Consider the following 24,504-nt stretch of genomic DNA (forward strand, 5'->3'; position numbering starts at 1 on the left):
CCTCTGTAGTGTGTGAGCACAGTCATCAACTGGATTACATTTTTTGCTAGTGCTTCACTTCTGGTCCTGGGCCATACGAAGTTGTTTCATGCCATTGGGAGTTGAAGAAAGACTTGCCCTCCCAAGCTTTATCCATATGAAACCGTGCACGTTGATCAACAGTGTAATTATATAGCCTCTTGTCGCTTTCTCTGTGTGAATCCCTGAATGGTAATGAGGTGCTTTGAAAATGGCTCTGAAAATCTCTCTTGAAACTTGGCCCTCTTGTTATGGCTTCTTTGACTATGATTTGTTCCTGACCTTGTTTGTTTCCATGGTACCAGAAAGGTGTACACACACCTAACACACTTGCATAAACATCTCACTAAATCAAAATTTCCAAAAGTATGCACAAAAGAACTTGACAGATGAAATGGCAGTAATCGCTATCTGTCCAAGGGTTTGTTTATTCTTCAAGAAAGCAGAAGGCAAGCAGTGTATCCACAGCTTCATTTTTTAATAAGTATCTTCTTCCTTTGGTCTGCTTACAGACTCTTCTTTCTCCTTGCGCTTCTCTATCAGGTGTGGTGGCACTGAGGAAAAGATGGGCTTACTTGGCCAAATGGGCTAGCAAAACAGCTTTATCCAACTCAAAAGGCATCAGGATTGAATGCTGTTCCCTTCATTGGAGACTTGCTGGAAGAAATAGATAAGGCTAAAAATGGTAGAACCATGAGCTGCTTACCTCCCTGGAGGGAATAAAAGCTGTCACTTATTCACCTTTCGTTTCACTATAGTACATGCAATGTTGTCTGACCTGTCTGTAGAAAAAAGGTGATTAACCCCAAGGTTTCCAATGAAAAGGGAGCACTCAAACTTGACTGGGGTCATAAAAAGCCTAGTACAGATAGCTTGTGTGCTCACATGGCAGCACTGTTTCACTTCTGTTCACTTTGCTTCAGTTTGCTTTGTTATAGAAACTCATCAACCTGTTTCAAAATGCCACCGGAAGTAAGAAAATTGAGACCTGACTGTAAAAAAAAAAATGCTTTCTTGATCTTGTGCATTTATGACAATTCTGTAGCATGCTAAAGCAATGTCTAGACTAGAGCAAGAACAGTGTTGAACATTTTCATTGGCAATACTATGTACAGGCATTGCACTTCTCCATAGCTTCTATACTGAATTCCCCTTGAATTCAGTCAATTACTAATACTTATGAGACTTGGGGCCACTTCATACATTACCCTTTGTAGGTAAGGTACCCTTTGTACTTGGGTATTTAATTCCAAAGTATAAATACATGCAAATATCATCACATATAAGCAGTGCACACATGTATAAACTTCAGATCTTGCCAGCAAATTACACAGGAGCTGGACTCTGATTCTGAATGTAGATGCACTTGAACACCATTTTGAAGATAAATGCGCTTGGACACCATTTTATAGATTCACAGAATCATAAAATTGTAGAGCGGGAAGGGTCCCTGAGGGCATCTAGTTCAACCCCGTGCAATGCAGGAATCTCAACTAGATCATATATAACAGATGTCCATCCAACTTCTGCTTAAAAACCTCTAAGAAAGGAGAGCCTGTCACCTCTCATGGGAGTCTGTTCCACAGCTATTCCTATCATACATTTCATTTATGTAGGCTCTGAAATCTGCTCCAAACTGGCCTTAAGGATAAAATGGAGGGGAAAGGCATATCAAAGAATATATGTATATTTCATATTGGCATGGTGCAAGGTGATGTACCATTTAGCAGCTGTGATACACAGAAGATTGCAGCTGTGAATGTGAGCACTTTTAATGTCTGAGACTGGCACTTTTAAGACCCAGAGAGCTTGTAGCCTAGTGCATATTTGCTCTAGCATTCTACTATTTGTGGTGGTAGCTTTACAAATACTTCACATCTAGCTTAACTACTTTTATTTCAGCTTTTAATGTGTAGGCGGAGGTTATAACCAGATAGTACTCAACTAGTCAGTTATGCCAGTTCACCTAGTAATACCTGTTTGACTGGTCTAGCACCTGCTTATCGTTGCTAGTTGCCGTCTCAAGTTTGCTAACACGTTGAATTCTGAAACCTACAAAAATGGTGTGTGTGTGTGTGTGTGTGTGTGTGTGTGTGTGTGTGTGTGTGTGTTAGAGAGAGATCTTGCAGCATTGAAGAGGGTAATTCAGACGTCTTGCTTAAATAGAACGTTGCGGTGTCTAAGTTGGAGGAGGCGGTCTTAAGATTTCAAATAGATTGAATAGCTAGGCGGGGTTAATATGTTGCAACAAAGTATCTATTTCCACCTCTCTGATGAGGAACGGCATGGACACCTTGGGCATGTGCCTTCTTCGGAGTTAAAACGTCATTGTGGGTGTTGAGAGGGCGTCGTCGTTAAGCGGCAGTTGCTTCTGGGGGCTTAGCGAGGTAGGGGGACATGGAAAACGGGGACGTAGCTGCAGCGCACCGGGCGGGTGAAAAGCTTTCTGTGCTGTTCTCTATAAAGTCTGCCCCAGCCAGCCCTCGGGTGCTGGCCCCGGATTCTCCAATTGCAGTAGTGGTGGGGGAGGGGGAGAGAGGCTGCCTCGGCTGCCGCCACGACCAATCAGCAAGCAGCCAGCGGCTTGGCCCGGCCCCCTCCCAACTCTGCAGCAGAACGGCTTTGCCGTCCTGTTCCTGGCTTGGTTTTCTCGGTCTCCTTTCTCTTCTGCCATCTTCCGTTGCAAAGCATTGCTGGGAACTGCATGTGGGTGACGCAGCAGCATTGTTTGCGGGCGCAGGAAGCTTCCGCTGAAGGGTTCTGGAAGGAACATGCTGCTGGCGCCGAGCAGCCGCTGGTGCTGGCGGAGTTGGGATCGCGCTTCCTGAGCCGCTCGTGTGAAGGAGGAGGATTGTGCTGGAGTTAAAATTACATAGTGGGGGGAGGATCGAAACCGAAGCCCTGCAACTTGGCAGAATAGAAAACAAAGGGACTCGGAAACTTCCTCCGAGACTCTCGGCACCTTCCGTGGAACGAAGCACGCAAGGTCAGGCAGACACGAACCTGGGGGGGTTCAGCACGGTTCCGCCGGCGGGTGGGGGAGGGAGAGAGCTGCTTCCCACGTCCATGCAGGATAGGATCACCCGGGACTCCCCTCCCACGGTTCCCCTCTGCATTTGTTTGAAGGGTACTTTCCATGGGAGGAGTTCGTAAGCTTGGAATGCAGGGACTCCCTTATATCGGTTGTTACAGGGTCGGAGCCCGCGTCTTCCCTTCCCCAGTTGGTTTGCATTCTTTGGGTGTATGGGAACGGCACGTTTTTTACTTCAGATCAGTGATAGACCTTTGGGGCGGGGTGGGGGCTACTCTTTCCTAACATCCGCGTGAGTCGGTGAAGTTGGGTGTTCCCACCCCCGGAGTTTGCACGTCTGTGCAGCCACCCCTAAAGTGCCCCAGGCTGGTGCATATAGTGCGTTTCCCCTTCTGCCCCGTGAAGCATGTGTCTTCATGCCCTCAAATGCCGACCTTTCCTCATAAGTAGACGCTGTAAGGGAGAGGGTGGGGCTTGGGGACTGCACATTCTGCTGGGCTAGCCGAACAGCCACTTCCTTCCACCCACAACCTTCTCTTGAAGGGTGGAGAAGCAGCTGTAAAGCGGAGTGGATACAAACTGATGGTGCTTCTTTTTAAATTAAACCGGATTTAAGTTTTTTATTTTTTGAAAAATCCAGTTACTTTACAAACATTTAAACTGCAATCCCACACCCATTTACTTGAGAGTAGACCCCATTGCATTTTGTGGACTTGCTTTTCAGTAGGTAGATAAATATTATATTAGCATCTATCCTGAGTCAAACACATTGAGTTGCTTTCTCCCCCCCCCTTACTTAAATTGAGGTGCTGTTCTATTTAAAATAATGATCCAGTTTAAAAATGTGGGGGGAAAGTCAGGCATTAATAAACATTCTGGCTGATTAATTACTAGCCCTTGATTATGGAAAGCTCTGGACATTTAATCTTAAATGCTTTTGCTTGGTGTTCTTACATGCTGGTAGAGAGCCAAACATTCTTTATCATAATGCATTTCTTTAAGCAGATACAGTTTGCAGCAGAAAAAGCATGTATGCTGCATGACCAGGTATTTTGGACTGTGTTCCCTGGGTAATAAGAAGACTTGCTCTATTTAGTTGTAGACAGATGTTTTAATTGTTTGTAGCAACCAATTAACATTGCTTATTTAGGAACCATTAATTGGACAGTTGGAAACTTCATTTTAAATTGTCGTTGTGAATTGGACACCTATCTTGGTGACTTTAAATTAATCTGCCCTACTGGAAAGCAACTTGCCTGTATAGGCAGCTTCAGATGGGAATATGAATCCCCTTTCTCTGGTAAGTGCCAGGGAGAGTGAGCCCAGCCCATGCAGTGTTCTTTGCCTCTTGGCAGCTAGAGACACTGCACTCCCTGCACACGGGGATGCCAGCAACGTAACCATAGTAACCTCAAGTAAATAAAGCACATCTGAAATGGCAGTCAAGAGTGGGTGGGTAAGGTGGACGACAGAATCAGGAACAAGGCTAAAAGAGCCAGGCGGGAGGAGATGCTGTCTCAGGATGGCAACCACATTTGCTAGAACCTGGTCATTGGTTGCTGGCATAGAAATTATCTAGCCCATGTGTGAGATAGAAAACAGTATGGCTGAGAATACTGTGTTTCTGTGCTGTTTTGAGAAGTGTAACTTCTGGGATAAACATGGACATACTGGTTGGGTGGAGGACTTTGCTCCATTGTGGAAGAGACCACACTTAACCCAGACCTTCATTTCTGATCATGTTTCATCATATTATTTTCCCTAACACAATGACTTTAAGTGTGTGAGTCATGAGGCAAGGGGTCACTGGTCAAATCTAATCTTTGTTGGGTATCCTTGGGCAAACCACATCTCTTGACCCTCATCAGTAACATGGGGACAAGAACACTGATCTGCCTTCCAGAATTGTTGTTAGGATTACTAAGAAAATGTACTGAATTATTCTGAAATACCATATAAGTATAAAAACTGATTTTTATTTTCTTAACCCTGCTATAGCTGCTGCTGGAGGAGTACGCAAACAGCGATCCCAAACTGGCACTTACTGGAATTCCTATTGTCCAGTGGCCAAAGAGGGATAAGGTAAATAATGGATCCATGACTTAACTCAAATAGCTTGGAGACTTGGTGGAGGGAATAGGAGTTCTGTCCTGGAAAGTGTTAGTTGACAAGAATAGCCTCATAATTTAAACCAAAGAACCTTACACCAGTATAAGGGCAGTAGCAGAGTAGGTCTGGGCACAAATCACAGGTATTAAAATGAAGTGCAGTATAAATATGAGGATAAAGAAACCAGGAGGATCATGATCATGGCTTCACTTTCTAGGAGATGTGATTGCCCAAATCCAGAATTGGTTAATGATAAAACACAAGTTCATTATTTAGACATTGTGCCTCTGAGATCAAAGTCCTAATTCTTTCCATACACAATCTTTTCTGTTCCAAATTCCTGACTTTAAACTTCATGCATCTGTCATCTGGATCTCTTCTGACAGATTATTGTTTCCTTGGTTGATTATATGAGCCTCCTAATTTTTTGCTGTCTTTCCCCCCTCCCCCCACCAATGACAGCTCAAGCTTCAGGCTCGGCCAAAGTTAAGATTACCTACCATCCCGATCACCAAGCCACACACCATGAAACCCGCGCCACGGCCAGCAACTGTGAGACCTACAGTCTCTCCTATAGTGTCTGGTGCCCGCAGAAGGCGGGTGCGATGTCGTAAATGCAAGGCCTGCTTGCAAGGCGAATGTGGCATGTGCCACTACTGCAGGGATATGAAGAAGTTTGGGGGGCCTGGTCGTATGAAGCAGTCCTGTGTACTACGGCAGTGCTTGGCGGTGAGTCCTGTGGTATATTGGGTGGGGAAATTGCTTATCTCTGTGGAAGGTTCTAACAGTAGGGAATGAAACCTGTCATACATCTCGAAAGGCAAAAGAGCAACTAACGAGGTTGATTGAAAAGCCTTGGGAACAAATGTGGTTGGCACTGGAAAGTAGTTAATGTCCTTCAGTGCATTCTATAGAGGCAAATGGGGTTGGGGAAGTGGGATAACCATCCCCTGAAGCTTAGAAGCAAGCCTGTGGTATAACTTCCTGTTTCACTGTTCGTTTGCTTTGTAGCCCAGACTGCCTCACTCTGTTACATGTTCACTTTGTGGGGAGGTAGATAAGAATGAGGATTCGCAGGACTTTGAGAAGAAGCTAATGGAGTGCTGCATCTGCAATGAGATTGTTCACCCAGGTTGTCTACAGGTAAGAAGGTTTACTTGACTCATCTCGATACAGGAGTGTCAGGAACAGATGCATTGCTGGAAATCACCTTTGTGTATTTTTCCTCTGCAGATGGATGGGGAAGGGCTACTGAACGATGAATTGCCCAACTGCTGGGAGTGTCCGAAGTGCTACAAGGGAGATGAGTCGGAAAAAGGCCAGGTAAGAAATGGATTATCAAACATTGGCACATGCCTTCTGTGTTGCATGCTACTCTTGGGTAATGAAGAGGTACACTGTTTGCACCTAGCCTGTACCTAAGTCATTGGGGAGAGAAGGTTCTTTGGGTATCCTGGGTGTTTATCCTTGTGCACTTTGGGAAGGCTTAGTAGGAGCCACACGAGTGTGAGGTGAGCACTAGGAGAGCCTCTTCTGTTGAGTAAAAGGGTTCCACCTGGAAATGAGCACTGGTGACACCATACAATGTTAACTACATGATGGAGCCACTTTACAGCTTTTCCACCGCCACCTTCTTGGCATCTACAGAGAGCTCATCAGCACATGAACTGTAACATCCTGCTGGAGAAACAGTTCCTGGAAGGGCAGCAAAATCAACTTCCATCAACCAAGCAGTGGACATGTTATCAATGGCAGAAACTGACAAGACTGCCCTGGGAGAAATACAATTGCAAGATCCTGCGTAGAGTTGTGCCTGCTTCCCCAGCAAAGAGCATCCCAGTGAAGGCAAGAAGGGGTGGGGGCAAGGGACTGGTAATCTCTTATTACCATCACAGGAGTTATTACGATCTGGCATTCTGTTAGAATAGTGCCCTGCAGCACTTCATTCCAGCCTTGGGGAACTTGGACCATGGCAGTCAGGGGCCTGTTTCTCCTACATGTTTAGTGATGGAGATCTGCTAAATAAATAAATAAGCCATAGCTTAGCAGAGTGAAGAAATTGGCTGAACCCTTCCCTTAACATCTGTTTGAAAATTGAATCTAACAGCACATTCTTGAATAGGTAAATTAAGATGGTGATACAAATAAACACTGCATGGTTCAAGTCTAGTATAACAATTGACTCGTTCCTCACATCAGCTACTTATCTTCAAAGTTGGGTGCATGTGTGCATCTAGTGTTCTCGCATGTATTCTGCAGCTTGGTGACATTTTATTAGATCTACATAACCCTTCAGCTTTCACTAAGTGACAAAGTCCAATTTCTTCAACCTTAATGTAGCTAACGTGAGGGCAGTTTGGAACAGAGTTCATACTATAGCCAAATGAATGGATTCAAATGGTATGGGCCCAGCATGTCCTTTAAGGAAGTCATCTAGGAAGAGAGACGGTACTTCCAGTAACTTCACTTGCAGGTGCTCTGGAATGCCAATAGGATTTTCTGGGCCCAGTACACTCACTTTATGTAGGTTGGGACCTTTTGCCTACCCATAAGCTGACAAACTGCTACCTATATACGTACTCTAAGTAATTGTAGAATTGCAAGCTTTCATGCAGTATATTGCTACCTAATTATTTTCTAGACTAAATTTTTTGTTTGACTACTAGCCGGGCATAGTTTCTACTGAGAGGTCCCATTAAGTTCAATTGGGACTTACTCCCAGATAAATGGCTATAAGTTTATAGCCTAGTTAGGTAAGGAAGAGGAAGGAGACTCTCCCCACACACCATTCTTTTTAATGGACCCTAATTAAATCATCCAAAAATATACTCATATCACCTCTCTACTTTGCTGGCACCATTATTGAAAATGGCTGTGTGTGTTTTTACTGGTGGGAAGCGAGGAAAATTAAGTAAGATTGATTCAATTTACCGTATTTTTCCATATATAAGTCCATCCTTTTTTGCTAATTGTTTTGAGTCAAAAACTGGGGGTCGTCTTATACACGGATGGTGAATGCGCTCTGGCTCCGGTGGGGTGGCCTGGGATCAGGATCGGGCTCTGGTGCAGGTGGCCTGGGCTCAGGTCCAATTTCTTAATTTTGTGTTAAAGAAAATGGGTTGTTTTATACATGTCGGCGTCTTACACTGTATTGGCCCGAATATAAGCCGCACCCTAATATAAGCTGCACCTTTAAAATTCGGGGGGGGGGGCGAGAAAAAAAAGACAATATCTGAATATAAGCCACTCCCTTAAAATTCCACAGGCACTTACACCCATTCCATTTTACTGTATGTCTGTTTCAATAGCGATATCGTAAAAGCCAATTTTTGTAAGGTCACATACTTATGCCGCACTTTAACTTTTCACAGTCGGAATTTGGAAACAAAAGGGCAGCTTATATTCAGGCCAATATGGTACATGGAAAAATACGGTACTAACAAAGGGCCAAAGACAGCCTTTAACTTCCTAACCCACAACATCACCACTATCTCGTCTCATGTAACCTTGTTGCAATAATCTGTCCCTTCAAAAACACTACACTGTTCACTTTTTTTTACTGATACAGAAAACAAAGTAGTTCGTCTGTCATTTTGGTTTTAGGAGACCAGTGTGGGGAGGAACTCCGTCATGATTAAGACTGGTGTCCTATTTTTAATTGCCTGGGAGTGAACCCCATTGAACTCGGTGGAGTTTACTTTTGAGTCATCATCTGTAGAATTGTACAGTAATATGGCTACCCTGATATATTGCTTTCAGAAAACTTTGCTTTGAGACAGTAGGTGCCATACATAGAGCATACTTCCTCCAAGGACTTGAGACTCCCTGGGGATGATGATCATTTCCATTCATGTCAATGCAGGCTCCCATTGGCTTTCAACAATTATTTTAGGAATTCAGCTTAACTATAAATGCCAGAAAATCTGTGTTCATATGTAGTGACAAGAATGTGTTTGCATTACATATGTAGACCCTGATGTCAATAGATTGTGTGCAGCTGCTGCATTTTATGTAAATTTTGCTTCAAAGGGAAAAGGATAAGCCTGAGGTTTACAAAGGGATACAACTTGGAAAGAGCCGCAATTTTAATAATGCATTAAGCATTTCTTTCAGACATCTTCTGCAGTGGTAGAGTAACATTGTCTTTGATCTGTATCACTGTAAACTTTGTTTCCTGTCCCTCTGCTGTAGCTAATCCATAAACTAAAGTACAACAATGGTATCATCCTAAAGAGTTTTCTTAAGAGAAAAGTGGCATGTAGGTTAGCCCAGTTTGTGTTCTTCCTTGGCTTCTGCAAGTTCATTTGTCTACAGGAGTGGTGAAAATTTACAATTCTTTTATCTGATCTTTTAACATACCAACTAGATCAGGCATATGATCCATATGTTTTTGAACATCCATGAACCCCAGTCAGCGTGGCCAGTGGTCAAGGATGCTGGGAACTGTAGTCAAACACCAGCAGGACACTGTGCTGACTAGACAAAGGGGAATTAATGGGTGGCATTCAACTAAGTTTTACTCAGAATAGACTTGGTGAAATTAATGGACCTGACTTAGTCATGTTCTATAATTTCAAAGTTAGGTTCGTTAATTTCAATAGATCTGTTCAGGGTGAAATTTAGCTGAATTACTCTCCACCCCAATGTTTCTAACCTAAAATCTCTGAAGTAGGAAAATTAGTAAAGCCATTGCCACCACTATTTTAGAAGAACCTATTTACGTTAGGACTGTAATAGTGTTTATTAACTAAGAAAATAAAGACATGCTAAATTTATTTTAAAGTTTTGTCTTGCTTTCCTTTAAATCAACCCCATAAATATTTTTATCAGCCCTAAAGATACTGAAGCACTGTTCATTTTTTGTTTGGTTGGTTTTGTTTTTAAGCTTGCCTTCTAAATGCCAATAAAGCTGGGTGCACTGTTCTCTTTGTATCGTTTTTTGGAGATGAGATTGAGAGCAGGGCTGTCCATGTTCATCTCAGTAGTGGGTCTGGGGAAGCTGGCTTCTCTGTGAAGTATACTTAAGCGACCCAAGCTACTTAGAGCTTTATAGGCCAAAACGAGCACTTCACATTGTGCCCAGAAGCAAATGGAGAGCAAGCACAGTTTTAAATTCTGGTGTCCTGCACTTTAATAGAGTTGGCTATTGGAAAAATGGAATGACAGCAAAGAGTGTAAATTTCACTTCCTTCACTGACACCAGTGTGAAAGTAAAAGAGCTTATAATAATGAGCATCACCCACCCTGATGCATTTTACTTTTAAATGGAATGCATTCTACCATATAAATTTCAAAATTTAACTCCCTCCTGTTTTGGTCTTTACAATGGTAACTTGTTGCCACTCGCTTTGCAGAAGCGGAAAATGGATGATGGCGATGATGACACAGTCCAAGCCAAAGTTCTGCGTCCTTTGCGAAGCTGTGAGGAACCTTTGACTCCACCACCACATTCGCCTACCCCAATGCTGCAGCTAATACATGACCCTGTGTCACCACGAAGCATAGTGACACGGTCCTCTCCGGGGGCCGGTCCTAGTGACCATCACGGGCCCAGCCGGGATGAACGCTTTAAGAGACGCCAGCTACTTCGGCTGCAAGGCACAGAGCGCACAGTGGTGCGGGAAAAAGAGAACAACCCTAGTGGCAAGAAAGAGCTGTCAGAAGTAGAAAAGGCCAAGCTCCATGGTTCCTATCTTACAGTCACATTACAAAGACCTACCAAAGACATCCATGGCACTTCCATTGTGCCCAAGCTGCAGGCAATCACTGCCTCCTCCACTAATCTGCGGCACTCTCCTCGTGTGGTCATGCGCCAAAGTTCAGCCAGAGAACCCCAGCGGGGTGGAGATGAAGAAGCAGCTGAGGATGAAGAGGAGGAGGAAAGTGCAGAGGAGGAAGAGGAAAGTGCAGAGGAGAGTGGGGCAGCCAGACTGAATGGCCAAGGAGGCAGGGCTCCAGATAGTGAGGAAATCTGGATGCAGAAAGAGGTGTGGATGTCTGTCTTCCGTTATCTCACTCGCAAGGAGCTTTGTGAATGTATGCGTGTATGCAAAACCTGGTACAAATGGTAAGTGACTGCAGAACTGGATCCGCTGCCTATTTTAATAGTAGTTCTCTCTTTTTCAGAATGTTTTTATTGAACCCCTAAGCCTCTTGGATCCAATTTTGTGTGCTGTACTGCATCTTGCAAATTTATATGTAATATGCAAATGTAAAAGGGGCAATTTGGGCAGAAGGCGGAAAGCAACTGTATTTAATAATACAGTGCATAAACTTGTGGAATTCATGTCACAGGATGTAGTGTTAGTTGCAAGCTCAGGTGGCTTTTAAAGAGGATTACACAAGGCTGTTGGTGGATTGTAACAGTTACTAAAAATTGAATCTCCACCTTCAGCACCAGTATAATGTCTGAGTACCAGGAAAATGTTGTAGACAAAGAAGCTTTTGATTTCTCATTCTTATCTTGCTTTTGAGTTCCCATGCCTAGTCACTTCTGAAAACAAAATGGGGTAGAGGGATCTTGATCTGATCTAGTGCAGCCATTCTTAGATAATTATCCTACTAGTCTTTCCTTTCATCATTTGGGTATCGTCTGACCAAACTCCATGTGTTGCTCCTTTCTGGTAAAGCTGTGTGTAACCACTAGGAATCAAAATGATGTCCTGGGGCTATTAAATCCTAAGAACTTGCTTAAGCAACTCTATGCACTTGAGTTGCTAGTTCTATACAACCATTGGACCTAGATTAGATGTAAAATCCTCAGATGGAGGACATGCCATATTTTACAATTGGGGAGAATTATACTTTCTCCCTTCGTGTCTTAAGAAGCCCATCTCTGAAAAAGGGAGAGAAGCTGGGAGTTGAACTCCCAGCTTCAGTTTCCCTAAATGCTTCCATCTTTAAGGAGGACCTGTCTTCAAGCATGAGCAGAAAACCTCAGATTCCTTGCCTCCCCACCCCCCAAAAACTTTCTAAGATGAAGAGTGATTCAAAGGCTAAAAGTCAGAAAAATGAAGCATGCCCAATTCAAAAAATTCCACAGTGGCAATGTAGAGCAGATAAGATATAGCTATTCTCAGTCAGCCAGTATACACAAATGTAACTCTTAGCCTTAAGAGTTACCAGTGTAGTATCCCGCCTCAGCCAATTAATTGTATTAGAAAAGACATGTTACCTGCAATGAACACAGAATCAAAGCTGAAAGCTTCAAGGATATCCTCTGATAGACCAGAGGCATCCTAAATCTGATACAGAAAAACTTAGATGGCAACCTCATAATTCAGGAAGCCTTTTACGAGCCAGATTATATTTTTTTTGCCAATATTAATATGCAAATGTCATATCTGGATATAACTTAAGAGGAATATTCCAGCCCTCGAGGGTCAGCAAGAGCCCTACTACTATGAGGAGTAGATATTTAACTCAGTAGTTGAGCCCCTCAGATTTCAAAGTATGAAGTAATGTTGCCACCCTGGGATCATTTGGAAGGAAGGGTGAGGTATAAATGTAATAAATAGGATAGCATCTCAGGTGTTTCAGAATTAGAAGCTTAGGACTCCAAGGAGAATACATGGGCATTGCTTACCCCTACAGCAAGACAGTCTTACCCCATGTGTATTCCGACCAGCAGTGTGAGAGTCAGAGAAACATACATATCAGAAAGACATTACTTTATTCATTCATCAACAACTTCTCAAAAGCACACATTTTTTTAAAGGTGATGATGTAGAATCCCTTAATATAAATTCTCTGTCACAAAGGAATGCAATAATTTTTGTCTTGGATCAATTAGAAAATATTGTAAGTTTTTTATTAACAAAAGTTTTATTTTCCACCCGATTTTCGTTTGTGACTGCGAATAATGAATTAGCTTTAAAGTGTCTTACAAGTTTTTCCATTTCCCAAATAAGATTTTGCGGGTTACCTCTACCTTGAATATGTTTACACAGAGAATATCTAGGAGGAGGATGTTAGGAAGGTGAACATATATCCATCCTACTACATTAATTCCGATTTTCTTTGTTAGATATATAATGTGTAGTTTTCTTGCAGTTAAAGTGTTCTTTGGTTCTATAAAGCTTCATATATGGAAAAGAATAGACTTGAAGGTGTGTCTAGCAGTAGCCTTCATAGTCAGTTACCTTACTATTTTTCAGTGATCTTCAAGAACCATATTTCTATTATCCCTGTGGAAAGAATAAATTTAAGTGTCTCAAAGGAAACACAATATTGTACCAGATACACCTGTTGAAGGGCTGAGGGGAGTTGACTAAGTCCAAGAGAATAGAATTGGGGTTACCTACCCATCATGGACTGGGGGGGGGGCTTTTCTGTTCTCCTTGGTTTCAAAAGACATAAGTACTACTGCTCAGTAAAAGATCCTGTCACAAATAATTGGTCAGAAACCAATAAGTATAAAGAGTTTGTGGAAAGGTGTATTTCTAGTCTAATACAGTGTGTTTCAATTAGGTGTGGTGACAGGAGATTGTGGACGAAGATTGACTTAAGCAGGTACAAGTCCATCACACCTCTGGCACTGGGTGGCATAATCAGGAGGCAGCCAGTCAGCCTTGACCTCAGCTGGACCAATATTTCCAGAAAACAGCTCACCTGGCTCATCAACAGACTACCAGGTTTGTGTTTTAGGCAGCTGGGTGGGTACATCTTCACTATTTGCTTTAGTTTCAACATTATTGAGTTAAACTGAACATTCCACTATACAGGTCAACTTTGTGGTGCCTGTGAGTGCAGTGGTACCCTTGAAGTTTCCCCCTGGCACCCACTACCTGAACCCCAGCTTACTGGTAGTGAAAGTGGTTACATTCCCCCCTCCAAAAAGTGCATAAAGACAGAAGATGGCAGAGTGACTCCCACTTCAACTTCCACCTGTGTGCTTTTCAATGCACAGATTAGTTCTGTTGCAGGCATATCCAACTCCCAAGAAACTGTGATCTACTCCCAGTATAAAAAACTGGCAGTGATCTACCCATTGTCATTGGAGGGGGGAGGAGCATGTGTGGGGTGGGTGGATTGCCCAGAGTTGTTGAGCTTTTTGGGGGGAGGATTGCACAGAGTTTTTTTGCTTCTCCCCTGTAACTTTTTGTACGTGATAAGGATCCCACGATCTACCAGGATCAGCCGGGGATCTACCGGTAGATCACAATCTACTGGTTAGACACCCGTGTTCTATTGAAACAGACTTTTATGCAGGTTCCTTGGAAAAGCAAATAGTACATACTTATACTCTCCTGGGTCCACTTGCCTGTAGTGGGTATAGTTACTCACATACTTGCCACACACAGGAGAAACCACAATGCCCTCTTAAGCTAACCTGTTGCAGGTCAGCTGAGGAAGGGGGTTATCACTCCTCTCAGTTCATCAGTTGATTGATATGATGACTGAGGTGGAAACAATTTGCATCCTTGTAAGAGCAATGGACACCACACCCCACCCCACCCCCCAGTGCTGTGTCTACTCTTTAAATTTTTTTCCCCTGCTGCCAGCAGAATCAGTAAAACAGAGCTTTCCAAACTGTGTTGCAACACGTTAGTGTGTTGGTGTGTTGTGCGAATGCTCCCCGCGCTTCTCCCAGGGCAGGAAAGGGGCTAGTTTAACCTCAGGTTTGCTAGTAAAACTGAATTACTGTGTCACAAAATGAAGCATGTCTAAAAAGTTTGTCACCAACATGAAAAGTTTGGAAGCTCTGCAGTGGAGTCTTGACGAGCCTCAAAAATTGGCTCAGGGGCCAAATACATCTCCTAAACTTAGGGTGGGGAAGTCATTCCTACTTAACCTGAAATGAGGGCTCAAAATAGATCACTGGTTTTGTTTTACTCTCTGGTGGATTGAAAGTAGTGCCATGCTGTTAACTCTGCATGAAACATAACTGTTATGAAGTAGAAGGCACTAATATTTTCCATCGTTTGCTGTGCTACAGGCCTCAAAGACCTCATCTTGGCAGGCTGCTCCTGGTCAGCAGTGTCTGCTCTCAGTACCTCCACCTGCCCCCTTCTCAGGACACTTGATCTTCGGTGGGCAGTAGGAATCAAGGACCCTCAGATTCGGGACTTGCTCACACCTCCATCAGATAAGCCCAGTATGTTTTGCCTTCTGGATATACCAGTATGTTGTGCTTGCTAGTGAGGTGGGGAAGGGTGAAAGCTGACAAGAGTTGGATGCAATGCAGGTCTTAAAAGGGAAAAATTCTGACCAGAGGGTGTAATTTCTACTTGCATGCTCTAGAGAAACAAGAGACTGTGCCTTCCAACTTACTTGCATATCTTCCTACAGGCCAAGACAATCGCAGCAAACTCCGTAACATGATAGACTTCCGGTTGGCTGGGCTGGACATAACTGATGCCACACTCCGGCTCATCATTCGCCACATGCCTCTGCTCTCACGACTTGATCTTAGTCACTGCAATCACCTTACGGACCAGTCAGCCAACCTATTAACAGCTGTGGGGTCTTCCACGCGAAACTCGCTCACTGAAATCAACATGGCAGGTTTGTGCATCTTTGATCGTTTTCCCCGACATACTAAGGGCTATGGACCATGTAAAATGGGTGGGAAACCTCTGATCTGTTGGCCGCATTTGATCCACCAGCGGTTCAGCTGTGAAGCAGGTAAAGATGTGGCTCCCAATTGTGCATTTGCAAGGGAAAGTGGGCTTTGACTTGACCACCCCTCAGCTGGAGCTTTGGAAGCCCTATGCAGTGATCCAGCAGGCAGCTGTCTGTCTGTTCCATCACTGCGAAGGGCTTGCAAAGCTCTTGGTGCAGAGGTCCTCACCCCACCCAACAGCCAGCTGGCTATTGGGCGCAGCTGCACAGTAGGCAATTCCGCCCACCTTACAAGTTTACCCCTAATGTAAAGGCTGTATGCCCTCTTGCCTCACCGAGGTTTCTCTTTTGCTGGAAGAAAGAGAAAATATATCTAAATTTATCCAAGAAGTTTTTGCTCCAGACCAGAGGGATAAATGAAGGATTTAGTCCCAGCAGCCTCATGATGAGGCGAGTGTTATTTCCCTTTTTTACAGGCCTCCCCCGCCCTGCAGCCCTCATTGTTTGTGGGGTTAACAAAATAGTAATCTGAGGCTGCACTTAATCTTCAAGTATTCAGATCTAGATATACTGCAATACTGTCTTCTTTAAAAGTATTTGTAGTGACATATTTGAAGCTTGTATCCCTATGTAGCAGAAACACACCACCTCAATATGCAATACAGGCTTACAGATCATGCCAGATGGAAAAGGAGCCTTAAGGGAAATAATCATGTTCTAGCTTTTCTGTCTCCCTCTAGCATAAGAAACTGCTACTAAGGGTCTAATGGTTCACTGTTGCCTGATTCACAAAGAGTGGCTGCCTATGTGTGTCTTGTCAATACAAAAGTCAGACTTGTTCATATTAAGCTGTCAAAAGTTGTGAGGCTTATCAGGTTGAGGTGTGTTGGTATTCAAACAAGCAAGTGCTCTTAAGAGTTTGAATAGAAGAATCACACTTGCAAACCAGAAGAATCATTTGTGTAATGTAAGAGTCTGGACACTTCGTATTTTCTGAGTATTTATACCAGTGCATTTGTTCTCTGAACACCTTTGTGGCACTAGGCATTATGCAAATAATGGCACTTGTCATCTTCTCCACAGGCTGCAATAAGCTCACAGACCAGTCCCTGCTGTACCTGCGGCGCATCTCTAACGTCACCCTGATAGACCTGCGTGGTTGCAAGCAGATCACCCGCAAGGCCTGTGAGCACTTCATCTCAGACCTGTCAATCAACAGCCTCTATTGCCTGTCTGATGAAAAGCTGATCCAGAAAATCAGCTAGAGATTTGCCACACACAGACTGAAGAGAAGGAAAGATCCCAGACAAACCCCTCTTGGAGAGCAGACCCTTTCCTCCCCTCCCCCGTTTCCCCCACATCCACAGGCAGGGAAGATGCCTGTCTGACTGTGACTGTAATGTCCCTCCTCTCCTTGGGACTTCTGCAGACCAGAAAATCTCACCAGGCATTTGAGGAAGTGGCGAGATTGCTGGACGGGTGCTCTTGTGGGGTGCTTGCTCATCAGCTACATGCTCTAACTTGATGTTTTGTAGCAGCATTTTCAAGGGGGACGTGCCCCTTTCCTTTCTTCTCAACCCTTCCCCCTCTACCATTATATCCCACAAAAAACAACTATACTTACCCATCAGATTGTGGGGGGAGGATCAGACCTGGATGGTGTCGAACAGGTGCACTTTTGCACCCTGTTTCCCTGCTGTCTTGGTATGCAATTTCTTAATATGCCATTGGGCTTGGGAGTCACTTCTCCTGCCCTTCCACACTCTGCTAAGCTTTCTTTCCTTGCCCTTCAGCAGCTGAACGGGCAGCAACTGCTCTGGGCTGATTACGCAGAGCAGTAGTGTAATGTCTACAGCAGCAGTGCCTCTTGTCTGGTAAGGGACTCTCCATGTGCCCCCAGGTCAGCCTGCAGGCACCTTCCAACATGAAACTAGAGCGGGGGTGGCTAAGTGTTCATACGGAGGGAACCATGTTCTTGCCGTCAACTTTCCCAAGAAGGGGAGTTAAGCGAGCATGCTCCTCCTCTGAAAAGATGGCGGCGTTTGTAGAGGGAAAGCTGCAACAGAGCTTGGGGGCTTGGGAGGCACCTAGTGGGATTTCTTACACCAGCGGAAGTGGTCTCTGTCCCATAGTCTGTGGAAACGAGCATTCTTGGGAGATGCTGGCCGACGAAGAAATGCCTCCATCTTGAGGTGCATAGCTGTTGGCTCTTGAGCTGGGAGACGGGTCAATGCCCCATTAGCTGCCTCTCTTTCTTTGCAATGAATGGCCGGTCCAAAGAACTTCTCTCTTGGGCAGCAGAGAGCTTTTTGCACTTTAGAAAGAAAGGTAATATTTTGGAACCCTATTTTATTTCCCCCTGCCCGAGTGACTGGACACTCCTTCCAGCTGTCTGAGCTTGTCAGGGTTTGAATGCACACTTTGCACTCTGCTCTCTTCCCCATAGCGATAGCACAAATTAGACTGCCCTTCACCCCCGCCTCCCCCTCTGAGCCTCGCATGGCAAAAAAGAGCTCTCCAGTGTCTGCGCAGCAAGGGAAAGGAGGAATCTGGAGGAAAGCCCAATCCACCCTCGCTGCTTCTGAAGCAATAAGGGAGGGGGAGGAATCCACCCCATAGCTCTCTCAATTGCCCAGCCCGATTGCATTGAATGCTGCGGCACCTGAGCCTCAGGGAAGAGCAGCTTCCCCTGCACTGATGGGGGTGGGGGATAAATATCTAGATCTACTGAATCCCAGAGGTTCCCCCTCACTTCCACATGAGGAGCAGGCTTCTTTGCCGAGAGGACAATGCTAGTGTGATGAGTTCCAGAGTGCCTCAGTACACAGGAGCTTTGCTGCAAATTGAATTTTTCTACAGAAAACACCCACTGATCTTCTTCTAGAAGTGGAAACTCTGCCTTGTTGTGTTGGCTCCTGTGGAAAAAAAAATTGTAGAATCAATCTCTTGCTTTTGTTTTCTTTCAAAAGAGGAAGGTGAGAATAGCCATAAATAGGAGGTTCAAGTGCATCAGCCCAGATAACTCCCACGGAGATCTCTAGGCTCTGGATATTTTGTGTTTTGTTTTGTTTTTCCAAAGTGGGAGCACCTTCACAACTCTCCATATGCATTGGTCAGCCGGAGAAGTGCTGAAATGCAGCAAGTTGGCATGTCAGGAGCATTAGTCTGGGAAGAATCTCGTCCTGCGGCAAGAGGGATAAAACAAGTAGCAGACTGATCGGGTGGGGTATTGGCTTCGCTGTCCTACAGCCTTCTCAAATGTGGCCCTCAAATGACTGTGGCTTAAACTTCAAAGCAAATTGTGATACTTCAATGCCTAAACTGGCCCCCACTTCAGAGGGCAAGTGATGACATAAAGGAAAGAGAAATTATATATGAAATCACTTAGTGATTTAAAACAAAAACATGCTCCCTAAATAAATCTCCCTAAAGAAAGTCACTATTGTCTAAAAGGGTTTGGTTGTTCTTTTGTGTTCTTTTGTTTTTGTTTTTTTGAAGAAATTGTAAATATATATTTTTTGTTGCTAACTTAGAGTCAATCTCCAATGTTGTGCTTTAAAATTAAATGTAAACATTAAGGGTAAAAGAAACCAAGTCTTGCGCTCTCTCGGTTGACATGTTTAGGGTTGGGGGATATTTGGGGCTAAAGGGAGGGGAGCTAGTTGGGATTTTTTCATTTTCTAATCATTTGCCAATATTGGTTTTAGAGAATCTTTCCTCAAACATATTACCACAGGAATGAGAGACAAGTGAAAGGGGGAAGACAAGATACCAGCCTCTGAAGGGAGACCTTGTTTCATGGGGTGGATTTTGGAATAAAAATTTCAAGAAAAAACATGCGGGTCTGCATATTGATTGCAATGTGAGCTCAAATCCAAGGGCAACTACAGTCTGAATGACAGAACCCAGTGGGTAATTTATCCTCCCTATATATAGGGACTTGTGTATCCCATGCTATTAAAATTTTGTACTCAGGCAATCCAAATTCTGTGTCCAGAAAAACTGAATTCTCTTAACTTGCATCAGTTACACAACCTTGTTCATTCTGCATAGCTTTGTAGGTTTTTTTAAAAAAATATAATTATGCCAACTTAGCTAGACATGGGAGGTGGACATTGAACTAAACTGGGTACTTGAAGCCCTATTCTGAACCCTTGGAAATACTGCTTTAAGATTTTAGCAAGCATTACCCCTACATTTTCAAGCATACCTTAAAAGTCACGAGGACTAGGAGGTTTTCTTTAAAAATGATGCTAAATTCTGCATTGTCTACCATTTTCTGCATGCCAAGAGTATTGCATCATATAAATAGCCCTGCTTATATCAAATAGAGGAGTGTTTCCAGGACCACCACACAATTCTAGGTCAAAGGACCCATTACTATAGTTGAAGCCCTTAAGCTTGTTTGGTCTTAGATGGAACATTGTAATGACATTTTGGGCTGTAAGCTCATTGGTAATTTGTAAAAGATAGTGATATTGTTGCACTTCAAGATGGCAATTGAGTTTCAAGATAAGTTTATGAGATAACCAAGGTGTGAAACTTTATTTCCTTGTAGAGCAGAATAACAAAAACTGAGCAAAATAACATTGAGATAGAATTCCATTGCAATAGCCGCATGATTCAAACTCCCAACGCCATCTTCCAGGAATCATGTGTTTTGCTATTAGTTTTGCACTCTTTACCTAGCACATTGGGTTAGCAAATTTGTAAGGCACAGCCACCTCCCAAATACTGACATTCATCCCAATCTTCTGGCATTCTTTTGCATTCACAATTTGTTACATTTTCCTTTCATGCCCAATTAGTACTTTATTTTCTCCAGTCCCTTTCCCTGTCAGCTTTTTAATTTTACTGGCTTCTTGCATTGCTCCTACCTGAGATACAACGTAATCCTTTCCTAAACGAGAGTATGTTTTTATCATAATTTAATGTAAAAGTAACACATAAATTTCTTATCTGTTTTGTGTGCAAGGTACAGGTGTATCAAGGGCATTTAAGTTGGCTGTTCTTGTTAGTTAATTCTATTTGTAGACCACCCTGTACCTGTAGATCTCAGGGCTATTGTGAGGGACTATCCAATTTTTTTAAAAAATAATAATCAGACATTTATTTTTAACAGGCTATAGCATCTATATCTGGCCTTATACTTTCTTAATATTACTAAATATATTGGTACTCTTCAAACTATATGAATATCAACAATGAGAGGTGGTGGACTCTCCTTCCTTGGAGGTTTTTAAACAGGTTGGATGGCTATCTGTCATGGATGCTATAGCTGAGATTCCTGCATTGCAGGGGGTTAGACTAGATGACCCTTGGATCCCTTCCAACTCCAAGATTCTATGATAATATCTGAACTATTTATCCAGTCCTTTCTGGCTCACATGCTACAACCTGTTGATATAAATGTAACTTCAGGGCACTGTGGCCAAAATTGCTGGACTCAATTTTCAAAACATATTGGAAAAATCGGAAAAGGCTCGGGAAAATGAGTACTGTAGATACCTGGGGGATAGGGGAAAGATCTCTATATAAGCTGCCCTGGGAACACTGTAGTGTTGAGGATACAGGATAAAGCTGTCAAATAAAAACGGAAGTTTTCATTCTATGTATTGGCTTCTGATAGGAGCAAGTGCTAATCTAGCAGAAGTATATGACAGCTGCTAGCTGAAAACAAATCAGGTAAATCTAGTTCATGAAGACAAAAGTTCATAATAGCAAGGCCAACTCGTTGGAGCCCTTTACTGAATAGCCTTTGGGACACTTATTGAAGATGCCCTGACTTAACAAGTGACTGAGAAAATGCAGCATGAAATATGCTGGCCTATAAGGAAAGCAAAGACCATGTGAGCTCATACTCTCAGATCTGTAAAAGAGTGTTAAACATGTCACTTCCTTAGCATATGTATATGAAAGCCATCAAAAGAGTCTTTGTAAGAAATGGAATTAACAAAGTGTCTTCTGCAGGTTGGTTTGCAAGCTTCTCTTAGGAAATGAGGTATACTTTTTGTGCATTCTGTCAAAAGCTAATGCTGATGGTATATCCTTTATAACTGAAACCAAATGAAATGTTAGAAGGTGGAAGCAAACCTCAAAGACTGCAGCTGTCATGCAGTGATGCATTTGGACTGTCTTGAGCAGCCCCAGGTTTAATCCCTGGCATCTCCCAATTAAAAGGATCTCTAGAAGTAAGACATTGTGTGTGGCCTAGCAGATCCACCACCAGCTCTGGCCTAAATTGACCAGTTTTCTGACTCCATATAAGGCAATATTTTATATGCACCAGCATCTTTGCTACTTTGAAAACACTGTCTCTCATTGGTTGCACAATTGTCAGATAATAGAGCACAAATAGTCGAGATTAATAGCAAATTAATTTCCTTTGATTTTAAAAAAATCTTTATATTTCTGTTTGTGAAAATATTAATTTCTCTCTCTTTGGCAGCATTGAAGCTGTGCTTTCTATTGTCCCAGCTCCCCCCACCCCAACCACCACCCTTCAAAAGCAAGCATTGGTGTATGTTGCCACCGTTTAACTTGAAGCCTCAAATTTGGGCAATGTTTGTGGCTACAAATTGCTTCCTCCCTCTTGGAGGAAAAGTACCATCTGCTGAGCTTAATTTATAATCTCCATATTTGGGGCCTTTAAACATCTCCCTAGAGTCCAATTTCCTAAATCCATACCACCCTCTTCCTCATCATGGATTGATTAAAACCAGGCAATTGCTACTTGAGCCAACAGCAGCTTTTGGATGTTCTGATACTCTGCAGACAATTTATTTGTGTATATCCACAAACCATGAGGTGGGCAAAATATTTTTGATTTAGATTAATTGATGTTTGGGGTCTCCGTATCACAAGAGAAGGATATGAACTGTGTACCTCTTAATCTGTGTGCTTGGTCTGGAAGAAGTTGAGTGTTCTCTGAGGAAGTTTTTCAGGAAAGATCAGATCATAAGATTCACACTTAAATGCCCACAAGGTTCTAGATTTTGAATTTTGAAGCATCCTGATGTAAAATACAGAAGGCTCTTGCACCCTCGCTCATGGATATGTTTTGGTGTATCTGCAAAATAGCAATGCATTTTAAAAACCAACAAGAGTACAGTCTTTCATACAAGCAATTCAGCACATGTATAGACAACATGTAAGCACATTCAGTGCAAGAGGTGAACAACCCTGCAGACACTGGCACAACCAGGTCACTGGAGGATGAAAAATAAATCCATATACCAGGGGGCTGTGCTTGGCCATATGTCTCTACATATTTATTTGCAAATGTACATCTCCCCTTCAAATATTCATGCTGTTCACCATGTAGTTATTGGTACCAGTTGGCCAGTATTTTCCTGGCCTAATTAGTAAAGCCATGATATCAAAAGTTGGCCACCCTGTGTGAGCACACCAGGAACATCTTACCGGGGTCAGGTGTAGAATGGTATTGAGGCTCTATATTAAAACAATGTTAATTTGCTCTATTTACTTTATTACCTTATTTATGTATTTACTTACTAGTCATTTGTTAGCTTTGTTTTGTTCTTCCACCAAAGTATCCTAAGATGCCTGAATCAAGCCAGTGAGGGAAAATACCGTATTTTTCGCTCTATAACACGCACCTGACCATAACACGCACATAGTTTTGAGAGGAGGAAAACAAGAAAAAAAATATTCTAAACGAAACAGTGGATGTATGATTTTTGTGGTTCATGCTGCAGCCACAGACATGTGATCTGACGGTGAGTTTGGGGTGGCCCAATGCAAAAATCCTGAGGATCCATGTGGATCCATGCTTTGTAACCATGTTTTTGCACCATTGTGGCCCCAGGCAACAGTGGGTGCGTGATTTTTTTGGTGCAGGCTGTAACCATGGATCCTCTGCTCACGACTGCAGCAGATCCCCCTGTCATCCGTAGGCATTCGCTCCATAACACGCACAGACATTTCCCCTTACTTTCTAGGAGGAAAAAAGTGAGTGTTATGGTGCAAAAAATACGGTAATTAAGTCTACAATCCTTTCTACCTGGGAGCAAATTCAATGGGACTTACCTTGTGTGTGCATGGCAAATAGCTTGGGATCTAAGTTACTAGATAGTATAGACATACACCATCTGTTAGATTTCTATCCACATAGATTTACTACTCAAACTTGAACCTTGTTGTAGGTAGCTAAGAGAATATTTTATTTGCTCAAACTGTATAGAGTGAGTTGGTACAAGGCTTTACAGGCAGGGAGGGGATTGTTGCATAATTTTACATTTACAAATGCCCTGCGATGTAACATACATAACATGAGAAAGCTTGAAATCTGTGGGATGGGGAAAATTAAATTGTGGTGGGGGAAATTAAATAGTGGAAAAAGGGGGCCAGATCTTGAAATGGGCTTTCCAGAGTATGTTTGTAGTATTAGTATTGTCTCTTACTTTTCCATAAGGTTGTCAGCTTTGAGTCCCCATTTCTGCAAAAACCATTTTTCAGATGAGGTTTAACCCAATATTACTTCTCTTCCCAATTGTTACAAAGCAGAGAAAGCCCCTTGTGAGAATTTGGAAACCCTTCAGCAAAGGCTGTTTTCTGTTGGTCTAAGCCAGGGTCGGCAAACTACGGTCCGGGGCCCGGATACGGCCCACCAGGCTCATAAATCCAGCCCGCGGAACCTGCCGCCCGCTCGGTCAGGCCCTGTGCTGAACTAAACCAGCACAGCACGGCATTTCCTTGAAAAGAAGCTGCAGACGCCTCACCGCACTGGGACTGACTTCCGCGACGCTGGCACGGCTTCAGAT

At 43.2% G+C, this 24,504-nt stretch overlaps 1 protein-coding gene and 2 long non-coding RNA genes across 5 annotated transcripts in view; 1 reads left to right on the forward strand and 2 right to left on the reverse strand.

Annotated features, from left to right (window-relative positions):
* KDM2A (lysine demethylase 2A) overlaps positions 1–19,160 on the forward strand; it is a 52,641-nt gene extending 33,481 nt beyond the window's left edge. For all 3 annotated transcript variants that reach the window (XM_081168941.1, XM_081168942.1, XM_081168940.1), the window contains exons 14-22: positions 5,048–5,131; positions 5,621–5,887; positions 6,170–6,301; positions 6,392–6,481; positions 10,513–11,225; positions 13,628–13,791; positions 15,096–15,254; positions 15,449–15,664; positions 16,805–19,160. In XM_081168941.1, coding sequence (XP_081025067.1) covers positions 5,048–5,131; positions 5,621–5,887; positions 6,170–6,301; positions 6,392–6,481; positions 10,513–11,225; positions 13,628–13,791; positions 15,096–15,254; positions 15,449–15,664; positions 16,805–16,986 — 2,007 coding nt within the window. In that variant the 3' untranslated portion in view covers positions 16,987–19,160. The remainder of the gene's footprint in view (positions 1–5,047; positions 5,132–5,620; positions 5,888–6,169; positions 6,302–6,391; positions 6,482–10,512; positions 11,226–13,627; positions 13,792–15,095; positions 15,255–15,448; positions 15,665–16,804) is intronic.
* LOC308573344 lies at positions 480–2,999 on the reverse strand. The gene is made up of 2 exons (XR_014002047.1): positions 1,995–2,999; positions 480–675 (listed from the first exon to the last, which is right to left on the reverse strand). It is a non-coding gene; the product is annotated as an uncharacterized lncRNA (long non-coding RNA).
* Positions 19,161–19,197: 37 nt separating the features above from the next.
* LOC308573343 lies at positions 19,198–24,504 on the reverse strand. The gene is made up of 3 exons (XR_014002046.1): positions 23,771–24,504; positions 22,607–22,790; positions 19,198–21,301 (listed from the first exon to the last, which is right to left on the reverse strand). It is a non-coding gene; the product is annotated as an uncharacterized lncRNA (long non-coding RNA).

The sequence above is a fragment of the Podarcis bocagei genome (assembly GCF_964188305.1).
Source record: "Podarcis bocagei genome assembly, chromosome: 1".
Classification (NCBI taxonomy): Eukaryota; Metazoa; Chordata; class Lepidosauria; order Squamata; family Lacertidae; genus Podarcis; species Podarcis bocagei.